Raw genomic sequence first — 20,649 nt, forward strand, 5'->3', positions numbered from 1 at the left:
AAACATCATAACATGGTACATCTTATTCGTATGCATTGCAGTTCACATATTGTACATTATATAGTTAATAACATCCATTACTCGTGACAATTTGATGAATTATTCGTATCGTTTTATAATTTGTTATTAATGCGTACGTACTATACCCTAGCCCCTAAGCTTATTAAACCCTTAGGGGAAACAAGAAACGTGTGTCAAACATCATAACACAGCACATCTTGTTCGTATGCATTGCAGTTCACAAATTGTGCATTATATAGTCAATTATATCCATTACTCGTTACCATGTGAAGATTACATACTTGTCTACGTACTATACCCTAGCCCCTAAACTTATTAAACCCTTAGGGGAAACAAGAAACATATGTCCAAACATCATAACATGGTACATCTTATTCGTATGCATTGCAGTTCACATATTGTGCATTATATAGTCAATTATATGCATTACTCGTGACCATGTGGTGCATTATTCGCAGATACCAAAATGTGGCAGTTACTTTTCCGTCAAATGTCAATAATAACCCTGTAATGCATACAACCACCTTCTATAATGCAACACGGAACCAGTTTTATAGAATCAATCTGATCCGTTGATGCCTTAGATCTAACGCGTAATATTAAGAAGGAAAAATGATCTAAGATGTGAAAAGGAGAATAACGCTCCCCTATATATATATATAATATTATTAAATGTTTAAATATGATTTAATTGTAAATAATAATTTTAAATAATATAAAATCTAAAATTTTATTTTAATTTTATGAAATTGGAAATCTAAGAATAATTTAGAAAAGCCTGAGTAGACATGAGTTTGGTGTGTTGCTTCCGCCTTCCAGCATGAAAAAAAAACATCATTTAGTATTTGAGGTGAATAAATTAGTTTAGTTGCATGATAATAGGATTTTGTGATAGTTTTATCCTAATATAATTGTTTAGATATTTATAAATTTTTCATATCCACTTTTCGATGTCAATTTATCCACATTGGCTTCGGGTGTCAACTATGTTTCCGATATAACTTGAGAATAAACACACACTACTAATTGAATACATTAATTTAGACATTTTTTTCTATTCATAAATGCTACTACTAATTGTTATACTTGCTCGATATAATTACTCAATGCTATTCCCTTAAATCATCTCAAATTTTTCATAGAATGATTCGCTTGAAAGAGATGAGATTGCCAGAAGAGAAAGCATCATTCCATAATGGATCGAAAAATTGTTAGGTCCAAAAACTTCTAGTTGCAGATGCAGTATAGGGGAGGGATGAATCGAAGCAACAGCTATTAGGTCCAAAAACTGCTTGTAGCTTCGATTCATCTTTCCACAGTTCTTGTTATAGGTATCCTAGACTACAACTGTTTGAATCAAAAACATCTAGAAGAAAAAATTGAATTTCTAAAATGAATTATAATCACATTCGAAACTAAAGTTTGCAGTCAATATGGTTCGTCTCTGAAAAATTAGCACACTTTGATTTGGAAAGTGATAAATCCAAACAACAAATGAATACAATTCTGAACTGAACTAAGTTGATTTATACAATATGAGATATAAATACAACATGGCCCCAGCTTTGTTTTACTTCACATAGAAACTTATATAATGGCAACTACTAAAATATGAATTAAATGAAAATATGTTTAGTTTGAGATACAATACAAGAATTGCAATAAATATAAAATAGACTACAAAAACAGGGCTCCATCTCCTCACTCTCACTGCTTGTTTTCAACTTTTCCATTTCCATTTGCGTTTGCATTTTGTGACGCACTCATTAGGCTATCGAACTTCTCAGACTTCTCCAGCACAATTTCGATCTGTAAAATGAATTTATTATAATTTCAAATCAATTCTAACATAACTACATTGTTTGATTTAATCAATATTATTTTTTATTTTATTACAATTATTAATAAAATTATTAAATATGATTATCGAAGTAGGAAAGATGTCATGAAATCACTTCCAAATTATGAGACATTTGAAAAACGAAGTGAAGTAATCAGTACTAATATTTTTTGTTGAAGTTTAATTAGTGCTTAACTATCAATTAAATAATTAGGAGTAATATTTTAAAATGATGTAATTTAAAAAATATATTTAATATATCCATCAATTAATACATACCCTAGCTTTCTGAACAGTGCGACCCTTAGCTACATCCTTTGTTCCAACCGTTGAGGTCAAGATACCTAAAAATATTGAAACAACACCAACAACCATATTAATGCAACTCTTTATATTTAGTCATTTCACAAAATAAATAAACAACATATAGTACCATTTTATGCTCGAAGATTTCAATTTTTTACATTTTGTCATAACATAAACATATTAACAAATCAAGATCTAACATTTTAAATAAGTTTATAATAATGTACTGACTGGAATCAGACTCGTTGACAAGTTTAATGGACATTACACATGAAATAAAAATATTGTAACGTTTCACGTTTTATCTCCTTTATCTCACTTAACAAAAGATATGGAAATCTAATCACATCTTGTACTTTTTTTGGTATTTACTAAGGAGAGATATCCAACCAGGCAAAAACTGCAGAGTTTGGTCAATAGAGTAAAATTGTGATGGCTATATTTTACTATATGCTAATATGCTTACATTAGAATAGAAAAATAAAAAGCAATAAGCGTTAAAGTGTTAAATGCTATTTAGCCATAACTTACTCTTCTCGTTAACAAATCCATTATTTTTTAGAATCTCAGATATCGTCACAACTGTTGTGATGGCTGTAATAAAAAAAATATAAACTCGTTGTCAGCACAATTAAATTGAATATATAAATATTTGGGAAAAATAATGAAAAATATAGGTTCCTTTGTAAGAAAGCTTGGTTTGAAGTATTGTAGATTTGTAGTACACTAAGTTTAGGTAATTAGTTTACCCATGCCCAAGGCTGAAAGCTCAATCTCTTTATGCTGTTGTAGGTACCTCTGCATAAGGAGAAAGAAAAAATAAAGAAAATGAAAACACACACAAACACACTCGTTTAAAATTTAACTCTTTCAAATAAAACAAAATTTCAAATAAAGAAATTACTTTACTTATATTATCATTTGTTTTTTTTCATTAATGCACCACACCATCCACTATAACTGAACTGCATTTATAATAATTAGGACAAACACACACTTATGTATATATGTAGAGAGAGAGAGGTATAGGTAACCTTAGCAAGATTGACATAGAAGAATAGTGGTTTTTTGGTATTGGACACCTGAATTCTATTTTTCTTGAGATTTTCATTGCCATTGCCATTGCCATTGAGATTGACATTGGTACTGGCATTTGCAATGACATTTTCATTGGCATTGGTTGCTTGTTTGATAACAGCAGTTTCTCCTTCAATTGTCATTTTCCTTCAATTCACAAATTCCAATATTTCCTCTGTGCTCCAATTTTTGCAGTTTCTAAATTTCTCTTTTTGTCCACTTGAATTTGGTTAACTGTGTGTGTCTATGTATAGAGGAGAATTTGTTTGAATAACTGGTGGAGCTGTTACTTAGCATTTTGACCCAATCAGACATCTTGACCATGTAACCACAAACCCAATTTAATTATGTGGTTCATTTAAATTATGGGAAGTTAAAATTAAATATTGGATCTCCATATTGTTAGGACATTGATTTCCTTAGTCCACCAAATTCATATATGTTGTCAATCATTTTGATCAACATATAAAGAAACTGAGCAAAATGCTATTACTATTTCTCTCCAATTTTCTAGCCTGTCAACGTCTGTATTCTTGGACAATAAGGCATTGTTTTTTTAAGAAAATAATCACAAACGTATTTTCTTTATGTATTTATATTTTATTCAAAGCAAATGAAAATGTAATTAATTTTCCAATTGCTTTAAAATAACTTCACACTAAATGATTTATACCTGTTACTATCATTCAGGACTGACATCATTCATCGGTTGGTCCTCAGCGATGGCCTCAGCCAGATTTTCATTAGTTTCATCACTCTGATCATCCAAGTATGCTTGCGAGCTAACTACTTGTCCCATCAAGTCCTTATGCTTTAGATTGCCTAAAAATTTTTCAGGACCATGACAAAATGATTAAATTATCGATGCTAGCACACACATGATCCAATCACACACAAGAAGCTTAGTGTAGTACCCATCCAGAATGAGCATCCACTTGGAGTTTTGCAAAGAAGGGCTTTGACGTGAAATAAAAATCGTTCCATAGCTCTCTTTGTCATAGGAATTTTTCCAGTTATAGCAGTTTGTTTTGATCCCTTCACGGAGAAATAATTTTATGTTAAGGGTTCCTCGATAGTACAGCTATTAGTTAGAAAAAAGTCACTGCAATCCTACAATAAGAGAACTTAAGAAAATAACCTTCGCTTCAGAGCATAGTGTTTGTATGGTTTTTGTTGCTTTCTGAAGCTCTTTAATCTGGAGAATGCCAAAAACTTGTTAGTGTAGACATTTCAAAACGGTTCTAATTAAGAAGACTACTAAAAGTTTCTCACCAGGGAAAGTATGAGGTCCTTGTGCATCTGAAACCGAGCCTCTAAGAAGTCAAAAACTGGAGAGAGCTCGATTTAGGAATACAAGAAAACAATGACAGAACAATTACAAATACCTCCCTCTGGATATGTTATTGAGGCAAACAAAATGTCCAGTATCACTTATCATGAACAAAATGGCATGTATGCAGGAACAAACTCAATTTATTATCAAAATGACAGTCCAGTGTTCTGTTCCATTGGTCTGTAGTTTCTAGTCAAGAGATCACATTTAATGACAAATTATGTTTACCTTTCAGAAAGGTATCGATGAACTTCCCTCCATACTTGACAGCCACTGCATGAATGCTCACCTAATTTATCAACTTATCATGTAAATATTCAATTGCTGATAGTTAAAGATATTAGTCTTAAAAATATTTAGGATACCACCTTGTCATTATTCCTGCACATGTTAACCAGTGTTACAACCACATTAACAGACTGCAATATTTTGTTCAGAAGCCTCTGTATATCTTCCACTTTAGCACCACCTCTTGATTTCTCTAACTGAGAAATTTCCTTAACCTAAGCAGAAAACGCATGAATAACAATTTGTTTCTCAATCCATATGGCAGTGGGTACCAAATTCATTCTTCACTGAGTAACACAGAACCACCAACTACTCACCAAATTGTTGAGTGCAGATATGTTCTCTTCATGCTGCAAGATAATGACATCAGTATCTCAATTATTTGATATTTCTCAGCCACAAAGAAAATAGGGAGCAGCTCACCATTACTCGGTACCAGACACTCATTGTCGCTGGGCAAAGGCTAGGAAATGTACTGCCATCCTCCATTGTGTTTGCGGAGGGCAAATCCTAATACAATTAAGATCAAATTCATCTTAGGCCAATATAGTCATTTGGATTAATGGCATTCTATTTTCAATTCAAAGCTCAAGAACTATATGGCAGAAGATCCTAATAAATCAATATAAAGGCTTGAACAGCAGGCTAGTAAAAAGTGTAGCACAATAGGAAGTAGTAATGATTTGAATGTGTTGGATGTTCTTGGAGGAGAATGAAGCACATAAATACCATTCTCATTTACTTCAATAGAAACTTCATCACATGGTTCCAATTGCTGCTATTGCATATCATTTCTCTAATCTAAGTCACTGGAGAACATGTATTCACAGTGTGTATAAATCCATCAAAGTACTTTTGGCCAAATAATTGGTCCATTATACTTTATACAACATTCTGATGACATTGTTACTAAACTACAGCAGATTGTAGTTTTTGGGAGTAAAGTAGTGATCATTTAATATGTTTTTGACCCACAGGAAATTTGTGAGTAAGTATCTTAAGATGAGCAAGGAATCCTCAAGTCAGAATAGAATTTCAACTCAGTACATTTTGCCATGCATAAACCAAACAACCAATTATAATAAGTTAAGCAAAATTAAAGCTTCTATACATTCAGAAACCCTAAGACATTGAAACTCATCAATTGTCGATACATCAAAGCTGCTATTGCTGATAATGTAACCTTTTACAATCTAAACACCGTGCCTTTATTTAGTGTGTTTGCAATGTGGCATACAGTCACACAGTTAATTGAAACAAGAATGTATCGGTATATAGGCTCTTATTAGATTTATTTGAAAGAGAAAAAAAAGCCATCATGGACCATTTCAATTGATAATAAATACTTCTGAATATTATTATTTAATTGCAGACTCTGTAAAGCCTCGCGAGAGGATCAGTGCACCTGAGGAAAAATGGAGGAGGCAAGATCGTTTAGTGTATCAGAAGCTGACTGGCAGTTACCCAAATAAAGCCGTAGAATCTTTTGGATCATTTCCCCCTGCAATGACAAGTACAATTAGCATCACTATTTGGAACTTGTAGGACTTAGTGAGATTGCAGTAGTGACTAGTGAATACTCACTTTGGTTTTTAAACTACCGCCAACATCATCCCTATCACACTTGTGCGTCAAGAGCTTATGTGCATAACTCCCAAGTTTGTTGCGAAAAAAAGGAATGATTTCCTTGCTAAATCTTGTGTGAGGATCCTTTCCATTTTCACTCAGACATTTAGTAAGGAATGTGTGCATGGATGTAACCATGGATTCTAAAGTCAACAAGACTTCTGAAGCCAGTGTAAATGAAAAGTTTATTGCTGCAAGAGAAATAGTTCAGTAAACAGATATCAATTTTTTTTCTGTGTTTTGGTTTAAAATTGAAGAGACGAGTGAAACTAAAAAACTTACCCACATCAAAGACACTTTCAAGAAAAAAATAAGCACCAGAATATAAATAGTCCATACTCCCAGGTGAAGGAATCAGTTGCATTCCTTGGAATAAACACTCAGATATTTCTGTTGGCTGGAAGGCTTTAAGAAGATCTAATAGGGTAGAATTCTCCTTCAGAAGATCCGGCAGATTAAGCATCTGCATGTTTTTATTAAAAAAAACAAGAGTACCATCAATTATTATTTGGAAAATGGAAAATTGTATGCAGCTCCGCCCTCCGAACTAATAGTACAACAAAATCAAAAGGCAAAACAATCTATATTCAAACTATTCAAAGACTGTATCACCTTCCCAAAGCAGAGAACTGTCTCTTTAAAAACTGATACAGAAGTCAGAATAGGTGATGCTGAAACACATGTATTTACTATCTCGGGATTTGCAGCCAAACTAGACTGAGTTATCCAGTGTTCTTGACATATTTCAGCACCTACAGCTTTATTATGTCAGACATGATAACTCTAAAGTTGCCATACTAGCTAACAAATTTGTGTTGCTAACCTTCTCCAAGAATGTGTACCGCCCGATCAAAGTTTCTCCTAAGGTACAGAAATAAAGATCGTATCCTGCTGAAGAATTCAGTCAATTTCATTCCCATAAACCCAGATGGAGCACTGAAGCTTCTTGCTAAAGTTTGTTTTCTTGTGGGACTTAAGAGATCCAGCTTTTTGTGAAGATCACGCAGGAGATAGAGATGTAGTGGCAGCTAAAATCATGCAACAGTCAAGTGACAGATATTAGAAACACATTTAAGAGCCATTAAGGTTAGAATCAGGATCTGAAGTTGCAAACTGAAATTACGGTAGCCCTTCTTATATGCTCAATTGATTAATTATAGTACTATGATTTTGTATATTTGAACGATTCTTTCAGGATAAGGCATTACAAAACACCGTCTTCCAACTTTACATGAATCTGGTGCTTGCTTCTTGATATAAAAAGCAAGATCACAAGAGTAATACGTGGGTCTGAACACATTCCAAATTCCAATATGAATAGTCCTCCTGTAACAATTTAGTGGGGGTTTTTAAATGAAAAACCCTTGTTTGGTGGTCGATTAGACTAACCCCGGCTTTATATTAATAATTCAAGAAAGGAAAACAGATGGTTTGCCCCATTTGCCAATGCAAATAACAGTATCCTCTGATAAATCATTTACTTTAGAGCTACTAGTGTATAGAAGTTTTAACATCCTTAATATTCTTAAATATCCTTGTCCACTATAGTGTGCACTTGCTTATGCAAATGTAATTCATATGTGCCAAGATGATCCCATGAAAGGTGTGCACCATGTGTATGTGTACTGTGTAGAAAGAGAGATACCTCAGCAGATGGGTCTGCACAGCATGAACTTTGATTATTCTACATAAAAGCAAGAAAAGAAGAATAAGCATTAGAAGAAACACATATTCATTGAAGTCTACCTACCAGTGCCAACTGTCAAGGAACAAAATAACTTGAGGACATGCAGCTAAAATATATCTGTTCTATTCCTTCAATATTATGGCAAACATGTGTAGCAACATTTTAATCTCGTGAAAAAAAAGATAATCCAGAAAGCAAAAAGTCAAGGATGGTGGAAATATAATAAAATTGTGACCATATGATCTGATCAATTGACGCCAACAACCATGTACCCAATAAAACCAATTTCCCAGATAACCTACAGGAATTGCAGATTAATATCACATAATGGATGTAATGTGAGGATCTAGCAAAGGGATATATACCACCCAGTATGATAAAATCAAAAGCAGAAAACAGAAAGGAAGAAAAAAAAGAACATGATGCGATCAGAAAAATATGAAACTCTTGGCAACTTACCACAACCCAAGGTTACAAACTGGCAATAACCTGATAGCACCTTAAGAGATGACATTTTTTACATAGTACAAATGATGGCCAAAGCACACAGTTAACTAAAAGCTTCAGAAGGAATTTTAAAACTTTAACCTATGTTGGAAGATATAAGGACACAGTTTCTTTCATATGGATTAATGCGTGGTGAAACAAGTGTTAGAATATGAATTAAAGGGGCGACGGATAGAATGGGTCAGCTCAGATAGTATCAATGGCAAGTAATCTATCAAATATGTTTTGGAACTGCAGCAGCTTTTAGGTATTCTGGTCAAGGGCAATGAGATTTCGATTTCCTCAGAGCACCACATGTACAGATATTTGAAGTACCATGTGAGGGGAGGTTAAAGAAAGAAAAAAAGGTTCTGCATCATTTTACCTTCATCTGAAATTACGGTGGTCACTTGCTTAGTTCGATAGGAAAAACAAGTTAGAACTCGAATAGCATACAGATATCATGAGAAGATTGTAATTCATATAATGCTGTTTTAGTCTCAATGTGTACCATGTTTAAGTGTATCATAACTAAGTGGCATTTCAAAACAGGCATGAGAATTTCCATTGGGATGATAACTGTAATCAACGTCATATTAGCTTGCATGCAGAGTATAATATGCTGCTACTAAGAGAAAATAATACTATCCACAAAAAATCTACGTGAAATCTTATCTTTGAAACTGAGCATCCTAATGAGAGAAGGACATAAGAAGTTGATAGCAAACAATCAATGATCAAAAGATTAAAATCTTTCAATTACCTTCATACGCACTTCCTAACATACTCAGATGCAATCTAAAGCAGAAAATATCATATATAAGACTTCAAAGTAGGCAAGACATAAACGAACCTCAGGACATGCAAGTATGGAAAGGCAATCAACTGGAAGTGGCCTGAATTTGTGCTTTTGTGCATCTAAACACTTCAATGGTGCAGATATTTCAATATCTAGAGGCATATTAGATTTTTCAGCATGACTTTCCTCAGATGCAGATTGTTTGGTCTTCAAGGACGCCACGGATGCATCCTCATCCGGAGTTCCTTGGCTCGGTATGCTCCTTGCTTTCCTCCATACATCAACTAATGTTGGCTGCTTGAGTTTTTCCTCAGCATTTGAACTGGCTGATGGTGTCAAGGACTTTCCTTTGTGTTTCTTTTGATTTCGGGACAAAATTTCACCCCCTTTGAGATGCTGGCTAATCTTTTCCAAGTCACCCACAGAGTCAAACTCAACAACAGGGGACAAATCCGAGTGAGGACAGAAATCAGGAAGAAGTATTGGGTGTTGTTTGAGAAAATTGTCCAATAAATATTCGATAAATCTGCACCATCAAAGCATAGTCAGACAGTCAATAACCATGTTGTAATTAGCAATATGACATCATTTGTAAGTAGCAACTCAAGGTTCATTCATAGAAGATGAATTTCATCTGCCATATAGATGTTATACTGTAACAGGGGGGAGGCCTCTTCCCACCTCAGTCACGGTCATATCCTAAAGCATTTTTAAGTTTACATGCAAGTTTTATTAAGTTGTATGAAAATTCTAGCTAGATGTTTTGCAGGGTATGCCTTTGAAAAGGTTACAAGAACATACACTAGGTTTCTCAAGCGCTTTAATAGCTTAAGTACTATGTCTTCCTTCGTTGCTTGGCTTATTGTCTCACATTCGTTGCCAACTTGGGTGGAAAACACATTTAACTGCACCAAAATGGAATTGGTAGGAAATGCAGTTTAACAGAAATAAATAATCAATTTAGAAACCAAATTTCACTGATGAATTGCTTATTTACCAATTCCCTTATCCAGTTAGCAGCATAATAAAGAGAGAGAATACAAATCTGCTTTTGTTTCACTGTCAAAGGCTGCCATAAAATTCCAGATAACAGCTGCAGCAGACAAGACCATAATAACATCAGAATATAGTTTGGAGTAGAAGTAGTGACCACCATATTAATCCTTAGCTCACAGCTTATGAAGATTGAAGGCAAGGTTATACAGGCATAGAAAATGGAAGGTTTATGAATTTTAGGATATACCAAATTTATGCAAGTTATGGAACTCATAGTATATACTCTCTCCGTCCCATTAAAGATGACCCACTTTCATTTTTGTTTTGTCCCAACTAAGATGACCCATTATTAAAAATGGAACACCTTTCTCTCTACTTTATTCCCTCTCTCTTACTTTACTCTCTCCACTTCACACACAAAATAAAGTTGCATAAATTCTCATGCCGTCCAAGGAAGGGGTCTTCTTCCTTGGGACGGAGCAGTGTTGTTAGGGTCGCGGGGCGCATCGGGTCGATGAGGTGAAAATTCGGGTCGCGGGTCGACGAGTCGACGGGGTCGAGAGACCCACAAAGCTAGGTTAATTTTTTTGCCTTTTAATATTAAATAAAATAAATATATTGCTCTAATGTTTATAATATATCAAATAATATAAATGTAGATGCAATTCATGTGAATATAGATAAAATGGAAAATAGAAATGATCAAAATATCAAAACAATTCATAAGTCATAACACAATAAATAATTGAAACAATTGTCTTAAATTAATATCTTTTAGAGACTTTAGATAACAATAATAATAATAATAATAATAATAATAATAATAATAATAATAATAAATAATGAAAATCAATAAATCTCCACTCATATTCAAAAAATCATAAATTACAAATTAAAACCTAAATTTATAACTATTTAGATGCAAAATTAATAAATTTAATTATAATTCTCAAATTAATATAGTAATTTATAAAATGCAATTTTAAATTAAACAAATAGATAAAGCGCAGCTGCAATTCTCTAAGAAATTAGTTATATAGTTAAATAAAAATGAACATATATTTAATTTAATTAGAACATCACAATATATTTAATTAGATTTGAATGTAATTTTGATTGGTAATTAAAGGTATTTTTTATTTAAATAGGAACTAATCATATTTAAAGAATAGAGAATCTTGACAACCAATATTAATACTAATATTAAAAAATGAAGGTGGAAGAAAATGATTATTAACTTTTATAGGTCCTAGAAGCCCTAGCTATAGCTTCTGCCTACTTTACTTTTAAAATTTCTTGTCTCGGTAAACCCCCCTTCTTCTCTCTTCATTCCCATCCCTTCTTCTCTCTTCATTCTCACAGAGTCACAGACCCATTTCTGAGCAGCCATGGCCGAGGATCTTCTTCTTCCAGTCGCTCGCCCCAGCCGCTCGACCCAGCCGCTCGCCCCAGCCGCTCGACCCAGCCGCCTCAGCCGCCCCGACGGCGACCCCTGAATCTCGACCCACCCACCCACAATGGGGCGACGTCGGTCTCGACCCTTGCGACCCGCGACCCAAGCGCTCTCGGGGCGCGATTTTAACAACACTGGGACGGAGGGAGTACATTTTTGCATTTACATGTTATAAATGGTGCAGAAGAAATTAAGAAGTGTGGTATTGTAATATGAGGAAACAAAAAGGTATTTCCTTTATGCATGATTGCAAAGCATAACTGCGGGAGATTTTCCAAACAGGTTAAAACCTTACACAACCAAGAAAAATAGCATACTGACTTTGCAATCATATGTTCTACATTGAATACTGCAGAGTGACACTAGGCCTAGACTGATGCCATGGCCTCAAGAAGCCCCTAATATTGTTGACATAATTCATGGAATTGAAGTGACAAGAAGTTGACATGTATCATGTGATGCAGTAAAGTATAGAGACATACAGGAGAAAAGAAGAAACTGTATTATTCACAGCTAGGGCAGGTAATTTTTGGCACGACAAGATAACACGACACGAACCCGCACGAAATTAATGGGTATGTGTCAAAGCTTATTGGGTTTGTGTCCTTATCGTGTCGACACGAAAACTTCATGTCGTGTTCGTGTTACACGTTATGAAATAATATTAATATATTATAATATTATTGTTTTTTTTTTATATTAAAATTTTAAAATTTTAAAATTTAATATAAGAAATAATATTAATATATTATAATAATATTATTATAGTGTCATTATTGTGTCGTGTCATATATATGTTGTTATCGTGTCGTGTTGACCTGAATTGGTTCGTGTTGTGTTCGTGTCTGAGGGTAGCGGGTCGTGTTCGTGTTCGTGTTTGGAGTTTTCTTAACGGGTCGTGTTCGTGTTTGTTGTTATCGTGTCGTGTCGTTATCGTGTCGACACGATAACGACACAACACGCACGATTTGCCACCCATCACAGCAAAGAGTCTCGAATAAATTTAGGGAGTAGAAAGCTAAGGTTTCTGCTAGGTTAAATATATTCCTAAAATAATAGTAACAGATTAATAAGGAAAACCTAGATACAAAAATATTCTTCAACAAAATTCATTTCTGTTCATCAAAATAAAGTCCATTAGCATAAGATTACAGCCAACCTTTGAGGAAGGAAGATTAAAGGGGCAACCAAGAAGAGCATCAATGCCTCCTAGAGATCCTTGGTTGGCGATTCTCTCAACCTGACAAATTTTGCCTGGAAACTAAGACATTTGTACCTTCAGTTTAAGGGACTGTTTAGATGAGAAATTACACTTACCACAGAAAGTAAAACAAACTTTGTAGGGAGAATTTGTAAAGGTGAAGAGGATCTGGGACAAAAAAAAGTTACAGAATTCAGTGGCCAGTCTATGTCATTGACAGGAACAGAGGAAGATTATCTTATTCGACTCAAGTTTAATGGAAAGATACCGGATCAATGTTAGCGAAAAAACCCACATAAGCTAAAACAAAAAATGAACATCATAGAGAGAAAGCATGTCTTCTTTCTAACACACAACAGTCATGAACAGACATTTTCCAAAAGAGCAGAAAACCAAGAAGGTGGAGGATCCATTACAATTATAATCCCCAAAACCTCTAACAGATAATTGATCCATTACGATCCGAGTCTTTCTTTTTCTAGATACACTTGATGCAGGCTACTCATAATCATATCAAGCATCATGGCTTCAGCAATTTAGCAATGTCCATAATTGATTTCTTCTAGTAAGTAGCTGATAACTCAGTCTTGTTGTGTAAACCAAATGTTGGATTTATGTTGCTAAAGACGTTCAATTTTACACATGAAAGCCAAATCTAGTTTCCTCTGACGCCCCTAAGGATAACATAATCAACCCCACGGTTGAATGATATCCCCGTTATAAATACTCTAGTATGCTGCCCAATGCACATCTACTTGGACTTCGGTTCTCCCAAAATTGATGGTCAAACACCTTTCCCACCAGTACACTCTTAATACATAGAATCACACTTGACTCTAAAGTTCCTAATGAGGAGGTAAGTTAAAAATTTAATGCCATTAAGAAAGTTGGAGAGTAAAATCTTAACCAAAAAATTACAACTTACTAGTTACAAGAAAACGACTAATTACCTAAACAATGGAGAAACAAGTGGCACAATGTTTAAGCAAACGGGAGATATATCGCCATCAAGGTTCATCCACAATTCTCCTGCACCAAGAAAACAGGCTTCGGTAAATAACATCCAGCGTTAACCTAATTATACACAAAATTAGATCCCAGCTTAGCATTTTGAAGATGTAGCAAATAGAACTCTCTTACCTTCTAAACCATAAGGCATGTCTTGAACAATTAAGTTCCCACTATCAATATCAGATAGATAAATTGACTCAAATTCCAAAACTTGTTTTCCAACCCTAAAAGGTAAAATAGTCAAACTTATGGCTAAGGCTAAAAGCAATAATACAGCAGAGTAATAGCAATGTAATTGCTCCGTTATACATTCTAAGAGTAAGAGAAACTAAAATAAATCAAAATGACAATCTAATCAAATCAGAATTTTTTTATGGAACTAAAAGAACAAGCAATGTATGGATGAATTTTTTTCATGCATTGCTTTCTATGATTTTACTATTTAATTTTCTCATATCTGTTTTTAATCTTACAAGTGTAATTCATAACTTTATCCTGGAGTGAATGTCAGAAAGAAAAATTCCAGGTAAAGGTAGGTTGCTCCAATTGTTCTTACAACATTGGATGGAATTATTGGAGAATTATCATTTAAATGTGTTCATGTCAAGTGGTTAGAATACATATTTAAACTTGATGAATGATTTTGTTGAAGGCCAAATGCATGAGATTACTGTGGGCATGAGATGACAGAAACCCTAATCAGGTTGTTCTATGCATTAAGAGCTAAGAGAGAAATTCAGAACATGAGGTGCACATAACGGAAGCATGATCAAATAACCTAAAATAGTTGGAATAAAGTATCAAATAAGTTGATATAAATTGTGATGCAAAAGAACAGCCTCTACAATGCCACACACCATTCCATGACAGCTGGGTGAAGACTTCTGTTTTGCAACGTCGTAACCAGTTCTTCATAAAACAGAATCAATGGTAATGGGAGCTGCTTGCAAGAGTCTAAAGACAATTTCAAGAGCTCCACTGCTTCCTCATAGTTTGACCTCTGCAAAGAACTTTTATTGATGAGTCCATCATACACAGTATCAAAAAGAATCTGTGAAGAGAACTGGCAGAAAGAATCATGACACAAGACCACAATAAGTAAAGAAAAAGATGGATGTATATGGATCAAAAAAGAACTTCTGCTTTCAGGTTGTATTCTTACTTACTGGAATAAGATCCTCAAAAGCATCCCCAAGTTAAAAATTATAATAAAATCTTAGCATAGCAACTTATTTTACCACACCTCTGAAGCACTTCTCATGAAGTTCCTATATCAACAGAGCAACTAATTGATATATTCTAGCTTATTAGTTTAAGAAAAGGAAGAAGAAAAAAAGTAGTGATATGAATATATGATCATACATAGTTAACAGTTGAACATCTTTATATACATATCCCTGTTAGTGTTAGTGTTTCTTGTTAGATTATCAACACGCATGACAAGAACAGGATGACTGTGGTGACTACATCGCACTTGTACGTCATAAGCTTAAAAATAAAATAAGTATGTGTGGGATTAGAGAAGCACATTACATGTGATAAAGGCGGAAGAGAGACGTTATTTGTATCTGCAATGTATGAAACTATCTTAAGTACTCCTATCAGGCCCATCTTCTTGTACAACAGATCAGAGTTATTGATCTGAAACATAAAAGGACTTCAAGACAGAACCCCATGAATATAAATAAGTGGAGTACTAGTAAAATAAAGAAGATATAAATGACAATTAATATAACTGTTAGAATCTGGTAGAAGGAGGATGCTAGATTGCCTGTTTCCTCAAAATCATTAGAATTTCATTTGCTATGGAGCATCCATAAGGTTGTGGGAAAGATTGACCAGAAACTGCGAGACAAACAAAGATTTCATAAACCTGCAATATGAAAGTTATAAATTAAAAGTTTATAAAGATTAAAACAGTTAAGAAGGATTATCGTACGATTCGTACCAGCAGAAATACAATGAACATACCTTGTGGAGGCTCTCAACATTGAAGACCTCTAAATAATCCAAGATGCCTGGATGAGAAATTAATTGTTTAGCAACATTCTTATAAGTTTTATTTCCACTAAAGAGGAGACATACATGCATACCAGTTAGGTGAGAAGAAAGCGAAGTTAACTCCTGGGACTTCCTGGAGGCCAACTTAACTACGGTGTCTAAAGCAGCGCTAACCTCATGGCAAACGCCAGAGCCCACATGGGTTAGTAGTGCTCCCAGAACCTACAAATTTATCAATGAGTATGGCTATGACTCTGAGCATTAAGAAAGGAGCTCTTTGTCTCGAGCTTCATGAGAAAAATAGCCAATCAAACTATTGAAACTCAACTCACTTCTTGTCTTGAAAAAGCATCACTAGATTCTTCAAACAGAAGTATATAAATGTGGACACCAACTTCCTGGGCTCGTTGTTCTTTGCAGGCCAACAAGTATGCAGATAATGACAAAAATGTGGCAAGATAATCCTAGTTTATGTCAAGAACAACATCATCAAGTGAGAATTTTGATGAGTAACATAATTAAGGGACCACCAAGATGCCCAATTTAGAATTGTTGTTCTAGTGTTCCAATACCTTCGGCAAATCTTTAATACTGAGAATGCACTGATCAAACATATGATCTTGAAGACAACCCTCAATAATTTTTTTCTTGAATAGTTTTTCAACACTCTTCCGCAAGGACTCGCCATTCATGAATACAAGAGTAAGCAACCATATATCTACCACCTTGTGCTCTCGAGCTTCCTCCAAACTTTTCAGTTCTTTCAATAACTCCATGCACAGAATCTATAAAGAGCAGTCCATTTGATTAACAAACATACATGCAGATTGCCCTGATGAAGAAAAAATATTACTATTCCACTTGACAAATGTAATATAAAAACCCACATTGTTAAAATGCAGACTAGATCTCAGGGCATCAAGAATCAAAGCTTTAGAATTATCTACAATAGATTTTTCTTTAGATTTGCTGTGTTGTGATGTTGGCAAGTGAGGTGCTTCAACAAATTTCAACTGTTCACGTATCTGTGAGATTATTCGCCTGGCATTTGATGCCTTTGCAGAAAGCAATACAAATCTCAGTAGGTATGGAATGTGCTCCGTATCAATTGTCCTTATGCAGGATAATGCTATCATGATCACCTTCAGAAGTTCAAAAATAAGAGACCAAAATACATAAGAAAAGGGCAATAAGTAGAGAATTTGAACATGATAGTATGGAAAGAAACTAACACGATCTAAAATTATCAGCAGGCACAACTCACAGATTTACCTGTTCTTGCAACAGATCATCCAAATTGAGATTGGAAAATGAATCGAGAACAGGAACAATAATGGAAGAGTCCTCCTGGAGCATTTGCTGAAGTGAATTCACTAGGGTTTTGTTATTTTGGTCACCTACAATCTCAGGCAATGAACCTATGATCTCTTTCTTCAAATGATGGGGGCAAATAGTTAAAACTTGCAACAGTTTCTCAGCGAAAGCCTCGGAGTCTACAAGGAAGTCAAGCCATCGCAACTGATTCAGTATCAACCTTGCTACATCCTCATCAAGATGCAATGAGTATGAGCCACGAGCACTAACAAGAGGGTCCACATCAAAGAATTCAGGAAGCTTCTCAAGCAACATGTCTAAAAGGTCTTGCTGGATCGATTTAACCAATAACAGCACTCGAACTAGGCTCTCACTTCTTGTTGATCCAAAGCCATCGCGCTGACAAGGTAACAACACCCTACATAACAAAATGCTACACAAGTTAAGTTACTTTCTCATAAAACTATAAGCAGAATAAATACAACTAAATGTGATATCAAGAGAGAAAAAATCTATATGTTCTTTAAAACTTAATACTGGCTATGAGTGTGGAAAGAAAAAGCAGTTCAAATATAGGAGATGCACAGCATCAGGTTTCAACCTAACACTTGTAATCGAACAAATTGAGTAGGTACTGTTTGTATAAGTTGATATCCACGATTTATACGTGCAATTTCTCAAATCCAATATCAAATCACCGAGAAACTAGTCTGTGTAAGTCTCAATTCCAATAGAGTTGAATGAATTTTGAAGGTTAACAAACATTATGTGGTTTCAAGTGGTAGTACGACAACGTATAGTCCTAATTTTGTTTCGTCTTCTTCCAATCTAGTCAACCTAAAGCATGAATGGAAAAGGAAACGTTGACAAACCGTCGGAAATTATGATAGAAATCCATGGGTTCCATCCTAAAACCAATTGGTGATAGGAGGAGGGGCCCATGAGACTTATATACTAGTTTCAGTTTTATCTTGACACCGATGTGGGACAGTTATATGTTATATTTTTAGTTTCAATTGCCAACACCCTCCCTTAAACCCTTCAAGGTGAACCTTGGAGGGGTTGGACTTTTTTCTAATCGATTGGACAATCGGTCCAATTTTTTTCGATCGGTTGGGACCACTTGGCCCAAATTTTCAGCCCAGTTATACTGCTGGGTCAGTCATTTTTTTTCGGTTTCAGCCCAGATATACTGCTGGGTCAGTTAAATATGACCCACAGTCGGTGACCCGCTTTGATACCATCTTAAAGATGGTAATCGAGAGAGGCGTTGTATTGGAGGTAGAACATGGTGGCAAAGATAGAAGAATGGTTTTGATTGTATTTTTCTGTTATGTTTTGAATAGGTTACACATGTTCCCTTTTATAGGGGAATTACAACCATAGGAAATACCACCATTACACTAGGAACTATCACTAATTAAATGTATCTAGGAAAGTTCACTCATTTATTGTAATACCAATTACCAAGTTATGGAAACTTGGTACTAGCCGTTATTCTCTTCTTTTTGACAGGTGTTGGCAATTGAAACTAAAAATATAACATATAACTGTCCCACATCGGTGTCAAGATAAAACTGAAACTAGTATATAAGTCTCATGGGCCCCTCCTCCTATCACCAATTGGTTTTTGGATGGAACCCATGGATTTCTATCATGGTATCAGAGCAGGTTGCAACGGTGTGGGACTCAGAAAATTCTCATCACCGTCCCGGTTATACCCTTCCCGGCCTTATACCTTTCCCGGCCCTTTTATTTTAAACCTGCAAAATCAGAAATAAAGCCATGTCAGGATCTGACTCAGAAGCTACAAACACCAACCAACCATTAATGAATTTCTCAGGGGAATTCGCTGCCCAATTAGCCGAATTCCTTAGGCAAATCAATATACCACCAAAAGCTCAAGAACAGCCCCCTCCACCCTCAAATCAACCAGAATCATTGGGGGAGATACACCTTCAAACCAAATTGAATGGCGACAATTATTCCCTCTGGACAACTCTGATGGAACACGCAATCGGAGGGAAGGGTCTGTCGTCTCACATCAACGGAGTTACCGACCCTCCCCCAACTAGTGATCCCGGTTATCCGAAGTGGAAGCAGAGAGATCATTGCTGCTTCAACTGGATTATAAACAACATCGAAGCCAATCTTGTCAACGAAGTATCACAATACGCAACGGCCCGAGACCTATGGGAGGGTCTGGCCATTACATACGGGAGTGGAACTGATCCGTTCCAAGTTTCGGATCTGCACAGGCAAGCGTACAACATGAAGCAGGGGAATATGAGCCTTGAAAACTTATGGAATAAGTTCCAGAAGCTCTGGATTTCCATCGACGAAATGGATCCAAATCCGATGGATACTCCATCATCTATTCAGAAATACAACAGCAACACTCAAAGGCATAGATTATATCAGTTTCTATGGGCGTTGGATGAAAGATATGATGCATTAAAGAGGGAAATCTTAAACAAAGATCCACTACCCACTGTACAAAGCGCTTACGGATTGGTAAGACGCGAATCGGCTAATGAGCGGGTTTACAAACTCTTTGGAGATTCACAAGGAGCTGGAATAGGTGCCGGATTAGCAGCGATGAACCGGAGCCGACCACCACCGCCACCCAAGTTCTCTGCCGGATCTGCGACTCCAACCGACAAGAGCAAAATGACTTGCAGCCACTGTGGTGGGAAGAAACACACGGTGGATACATGCTTCCACCTCCACGGATTTCCCGATTGGTGGGAAGACATGAAGAAAAGGCAGAACCGGAATCGGGGTGGAGGAGGCAGAGCAACAGCGGCGGTGACCGTTGGGGACCGAGCCACCAACACCGAGAGCTCGGCGGGCAACGTCGGTCAAGCCAACACGGTGGGGAACGGCGGCGGACAGCTTCCAGGTCCGGGTCGCCACAGCTTCGTCGCGACGGGGAACGGCGGGGATGAAAAAGCCGTCGCATCGGTCTCAATCGCCCGGGTCTGGTCGGAAGGTAACCCGGCGTCAACGGTGGCGTCAACGGTCACCAGCACCGACGGAACGACAGAGGCCGAATTGAGAGTTGGAGAGGAGAAGATGATTGAGGCGCCGTATGAAATTAGGGCTGAGGGATTTGGGGGTTATTTTAACAAATTTCGGAAATTCGAATCGCCCCCCCAGAAGTTTCCTAAATTCCCCCCCAACTCCCGAGTATCTAATCCTACCCGAAAT

General features: G+C 35.9%; 2 protein-coding genes across 11 annotated transcripts; both read right to left on the bottom strand.

Annotated features, from left to right (window-relative positions):
* Positions 1–1,728: 1,728 nt before the first annotated feature.
* On the bottom strand, positions 1,729–3,387 carry LOC121774467 (uncharacterized protein At2g34160-like). Its single transcript, XM_042171338.1, has 5 exons — positions 3,202–3,387; positions 2,917–2,965; positions 2,699–2,761; positions 2,141–2,205; positions 1,729–1,830 (listed from the first exon to the last, which is right to left on the bottom strand). Exons 1-5 carry the CDS (start codon positions 3,385–3,387, stop codon positions 1,729–1,731), a joined length of 465 nt encoding a protein of 154 aa, XP_042027272.1.
* Positions 2,169–18,186, bottom strand: LOC121775297 (Fanconi anemia group D2 protein-like). 10 transcript variants are annotated; one of them, XM_042172357.1, is made up of 34 exons: positions 18,041–18,186; positions 17,398–17,857; positions 17,013–17,267; positions 16,698–16,910; positions 16,458–16,589; positions 16,218–16,347; positions 16,096–16,142; positions 15,896–15,997; positions 15,658–15,765; positions 14,982–15,124; positions 14,254–14,348; positions 14,064–14,142; positions 13,230–13,281; positions 13,072–13,152; positions 10,461–10,556; positions 10,265–10,368; positions 9,518–9,989; positions 8,137–8,175; positions 7,315–7,519; positions 7,104–7,243; positions 6,774–6,954; positions 6,450–6,682; positions 6,271–6,366; positions 5,289–5,375; positions 5,183–5,215; positions 4,946–5,080; positions 4,806–4,866; positions 4,517–4,572; positions 4,383–4,439; positions 4,159–4,279; positions 3,918–4,066; positions 2,917–2,965; positions 2,699–2,761; positions 2,169–2,205 (listed from the first exon to the last, which is right to left on the bottom strand). In XM_042172357.1, exons 2-31 carry the CDS (start codon positions 17,752–17,754, stop codon positions 3,927–3,929), a joined length of 4,050 nt encoding a protein of 1,349 aa, XP_042028291.1. In that variant the 5' UTR covers positions 17,755–17,857; positions 18,041–18,186; the 3' UTR covers positions 2,169–2,205; positions 2,699–2,761; positions 2,917–2,965; positions 3,918–3,926. The 10 variants fall into 10 exon arrangements, with proteins under 10 accessions (XP_042028291.1, XP_042028295.1, XP_042028290.1 ...); XM_042172361.1 differs by lacking the exon at positions 18,041–18,186 and having other exon boundaries at positions 17,398–17,618; positions 17,710–18,015; XM_042172356.1 differs by lacking the exon at positions 18,041–18,186 and having other exon boundaries at positions 17,398–18,015.
* Positions 18,187–20,649: the final 2,463 nt, after the last annotated feature.

Source organism: Salvia splendens, chromosome 17 (genome assembly GCF_004379255.2).
Source record: "Salvia splendens isolate huo1 chromosome 17, SspV2, whole genome shotgun sequence".
Taxonomy (NCBI): domain Eukaryota; kingdom Viridiplantae; phylum Streptophyta; class Magnoliopsida; order Lamiales; family Lamiaceae; genus Salvia; species Salvia splendens.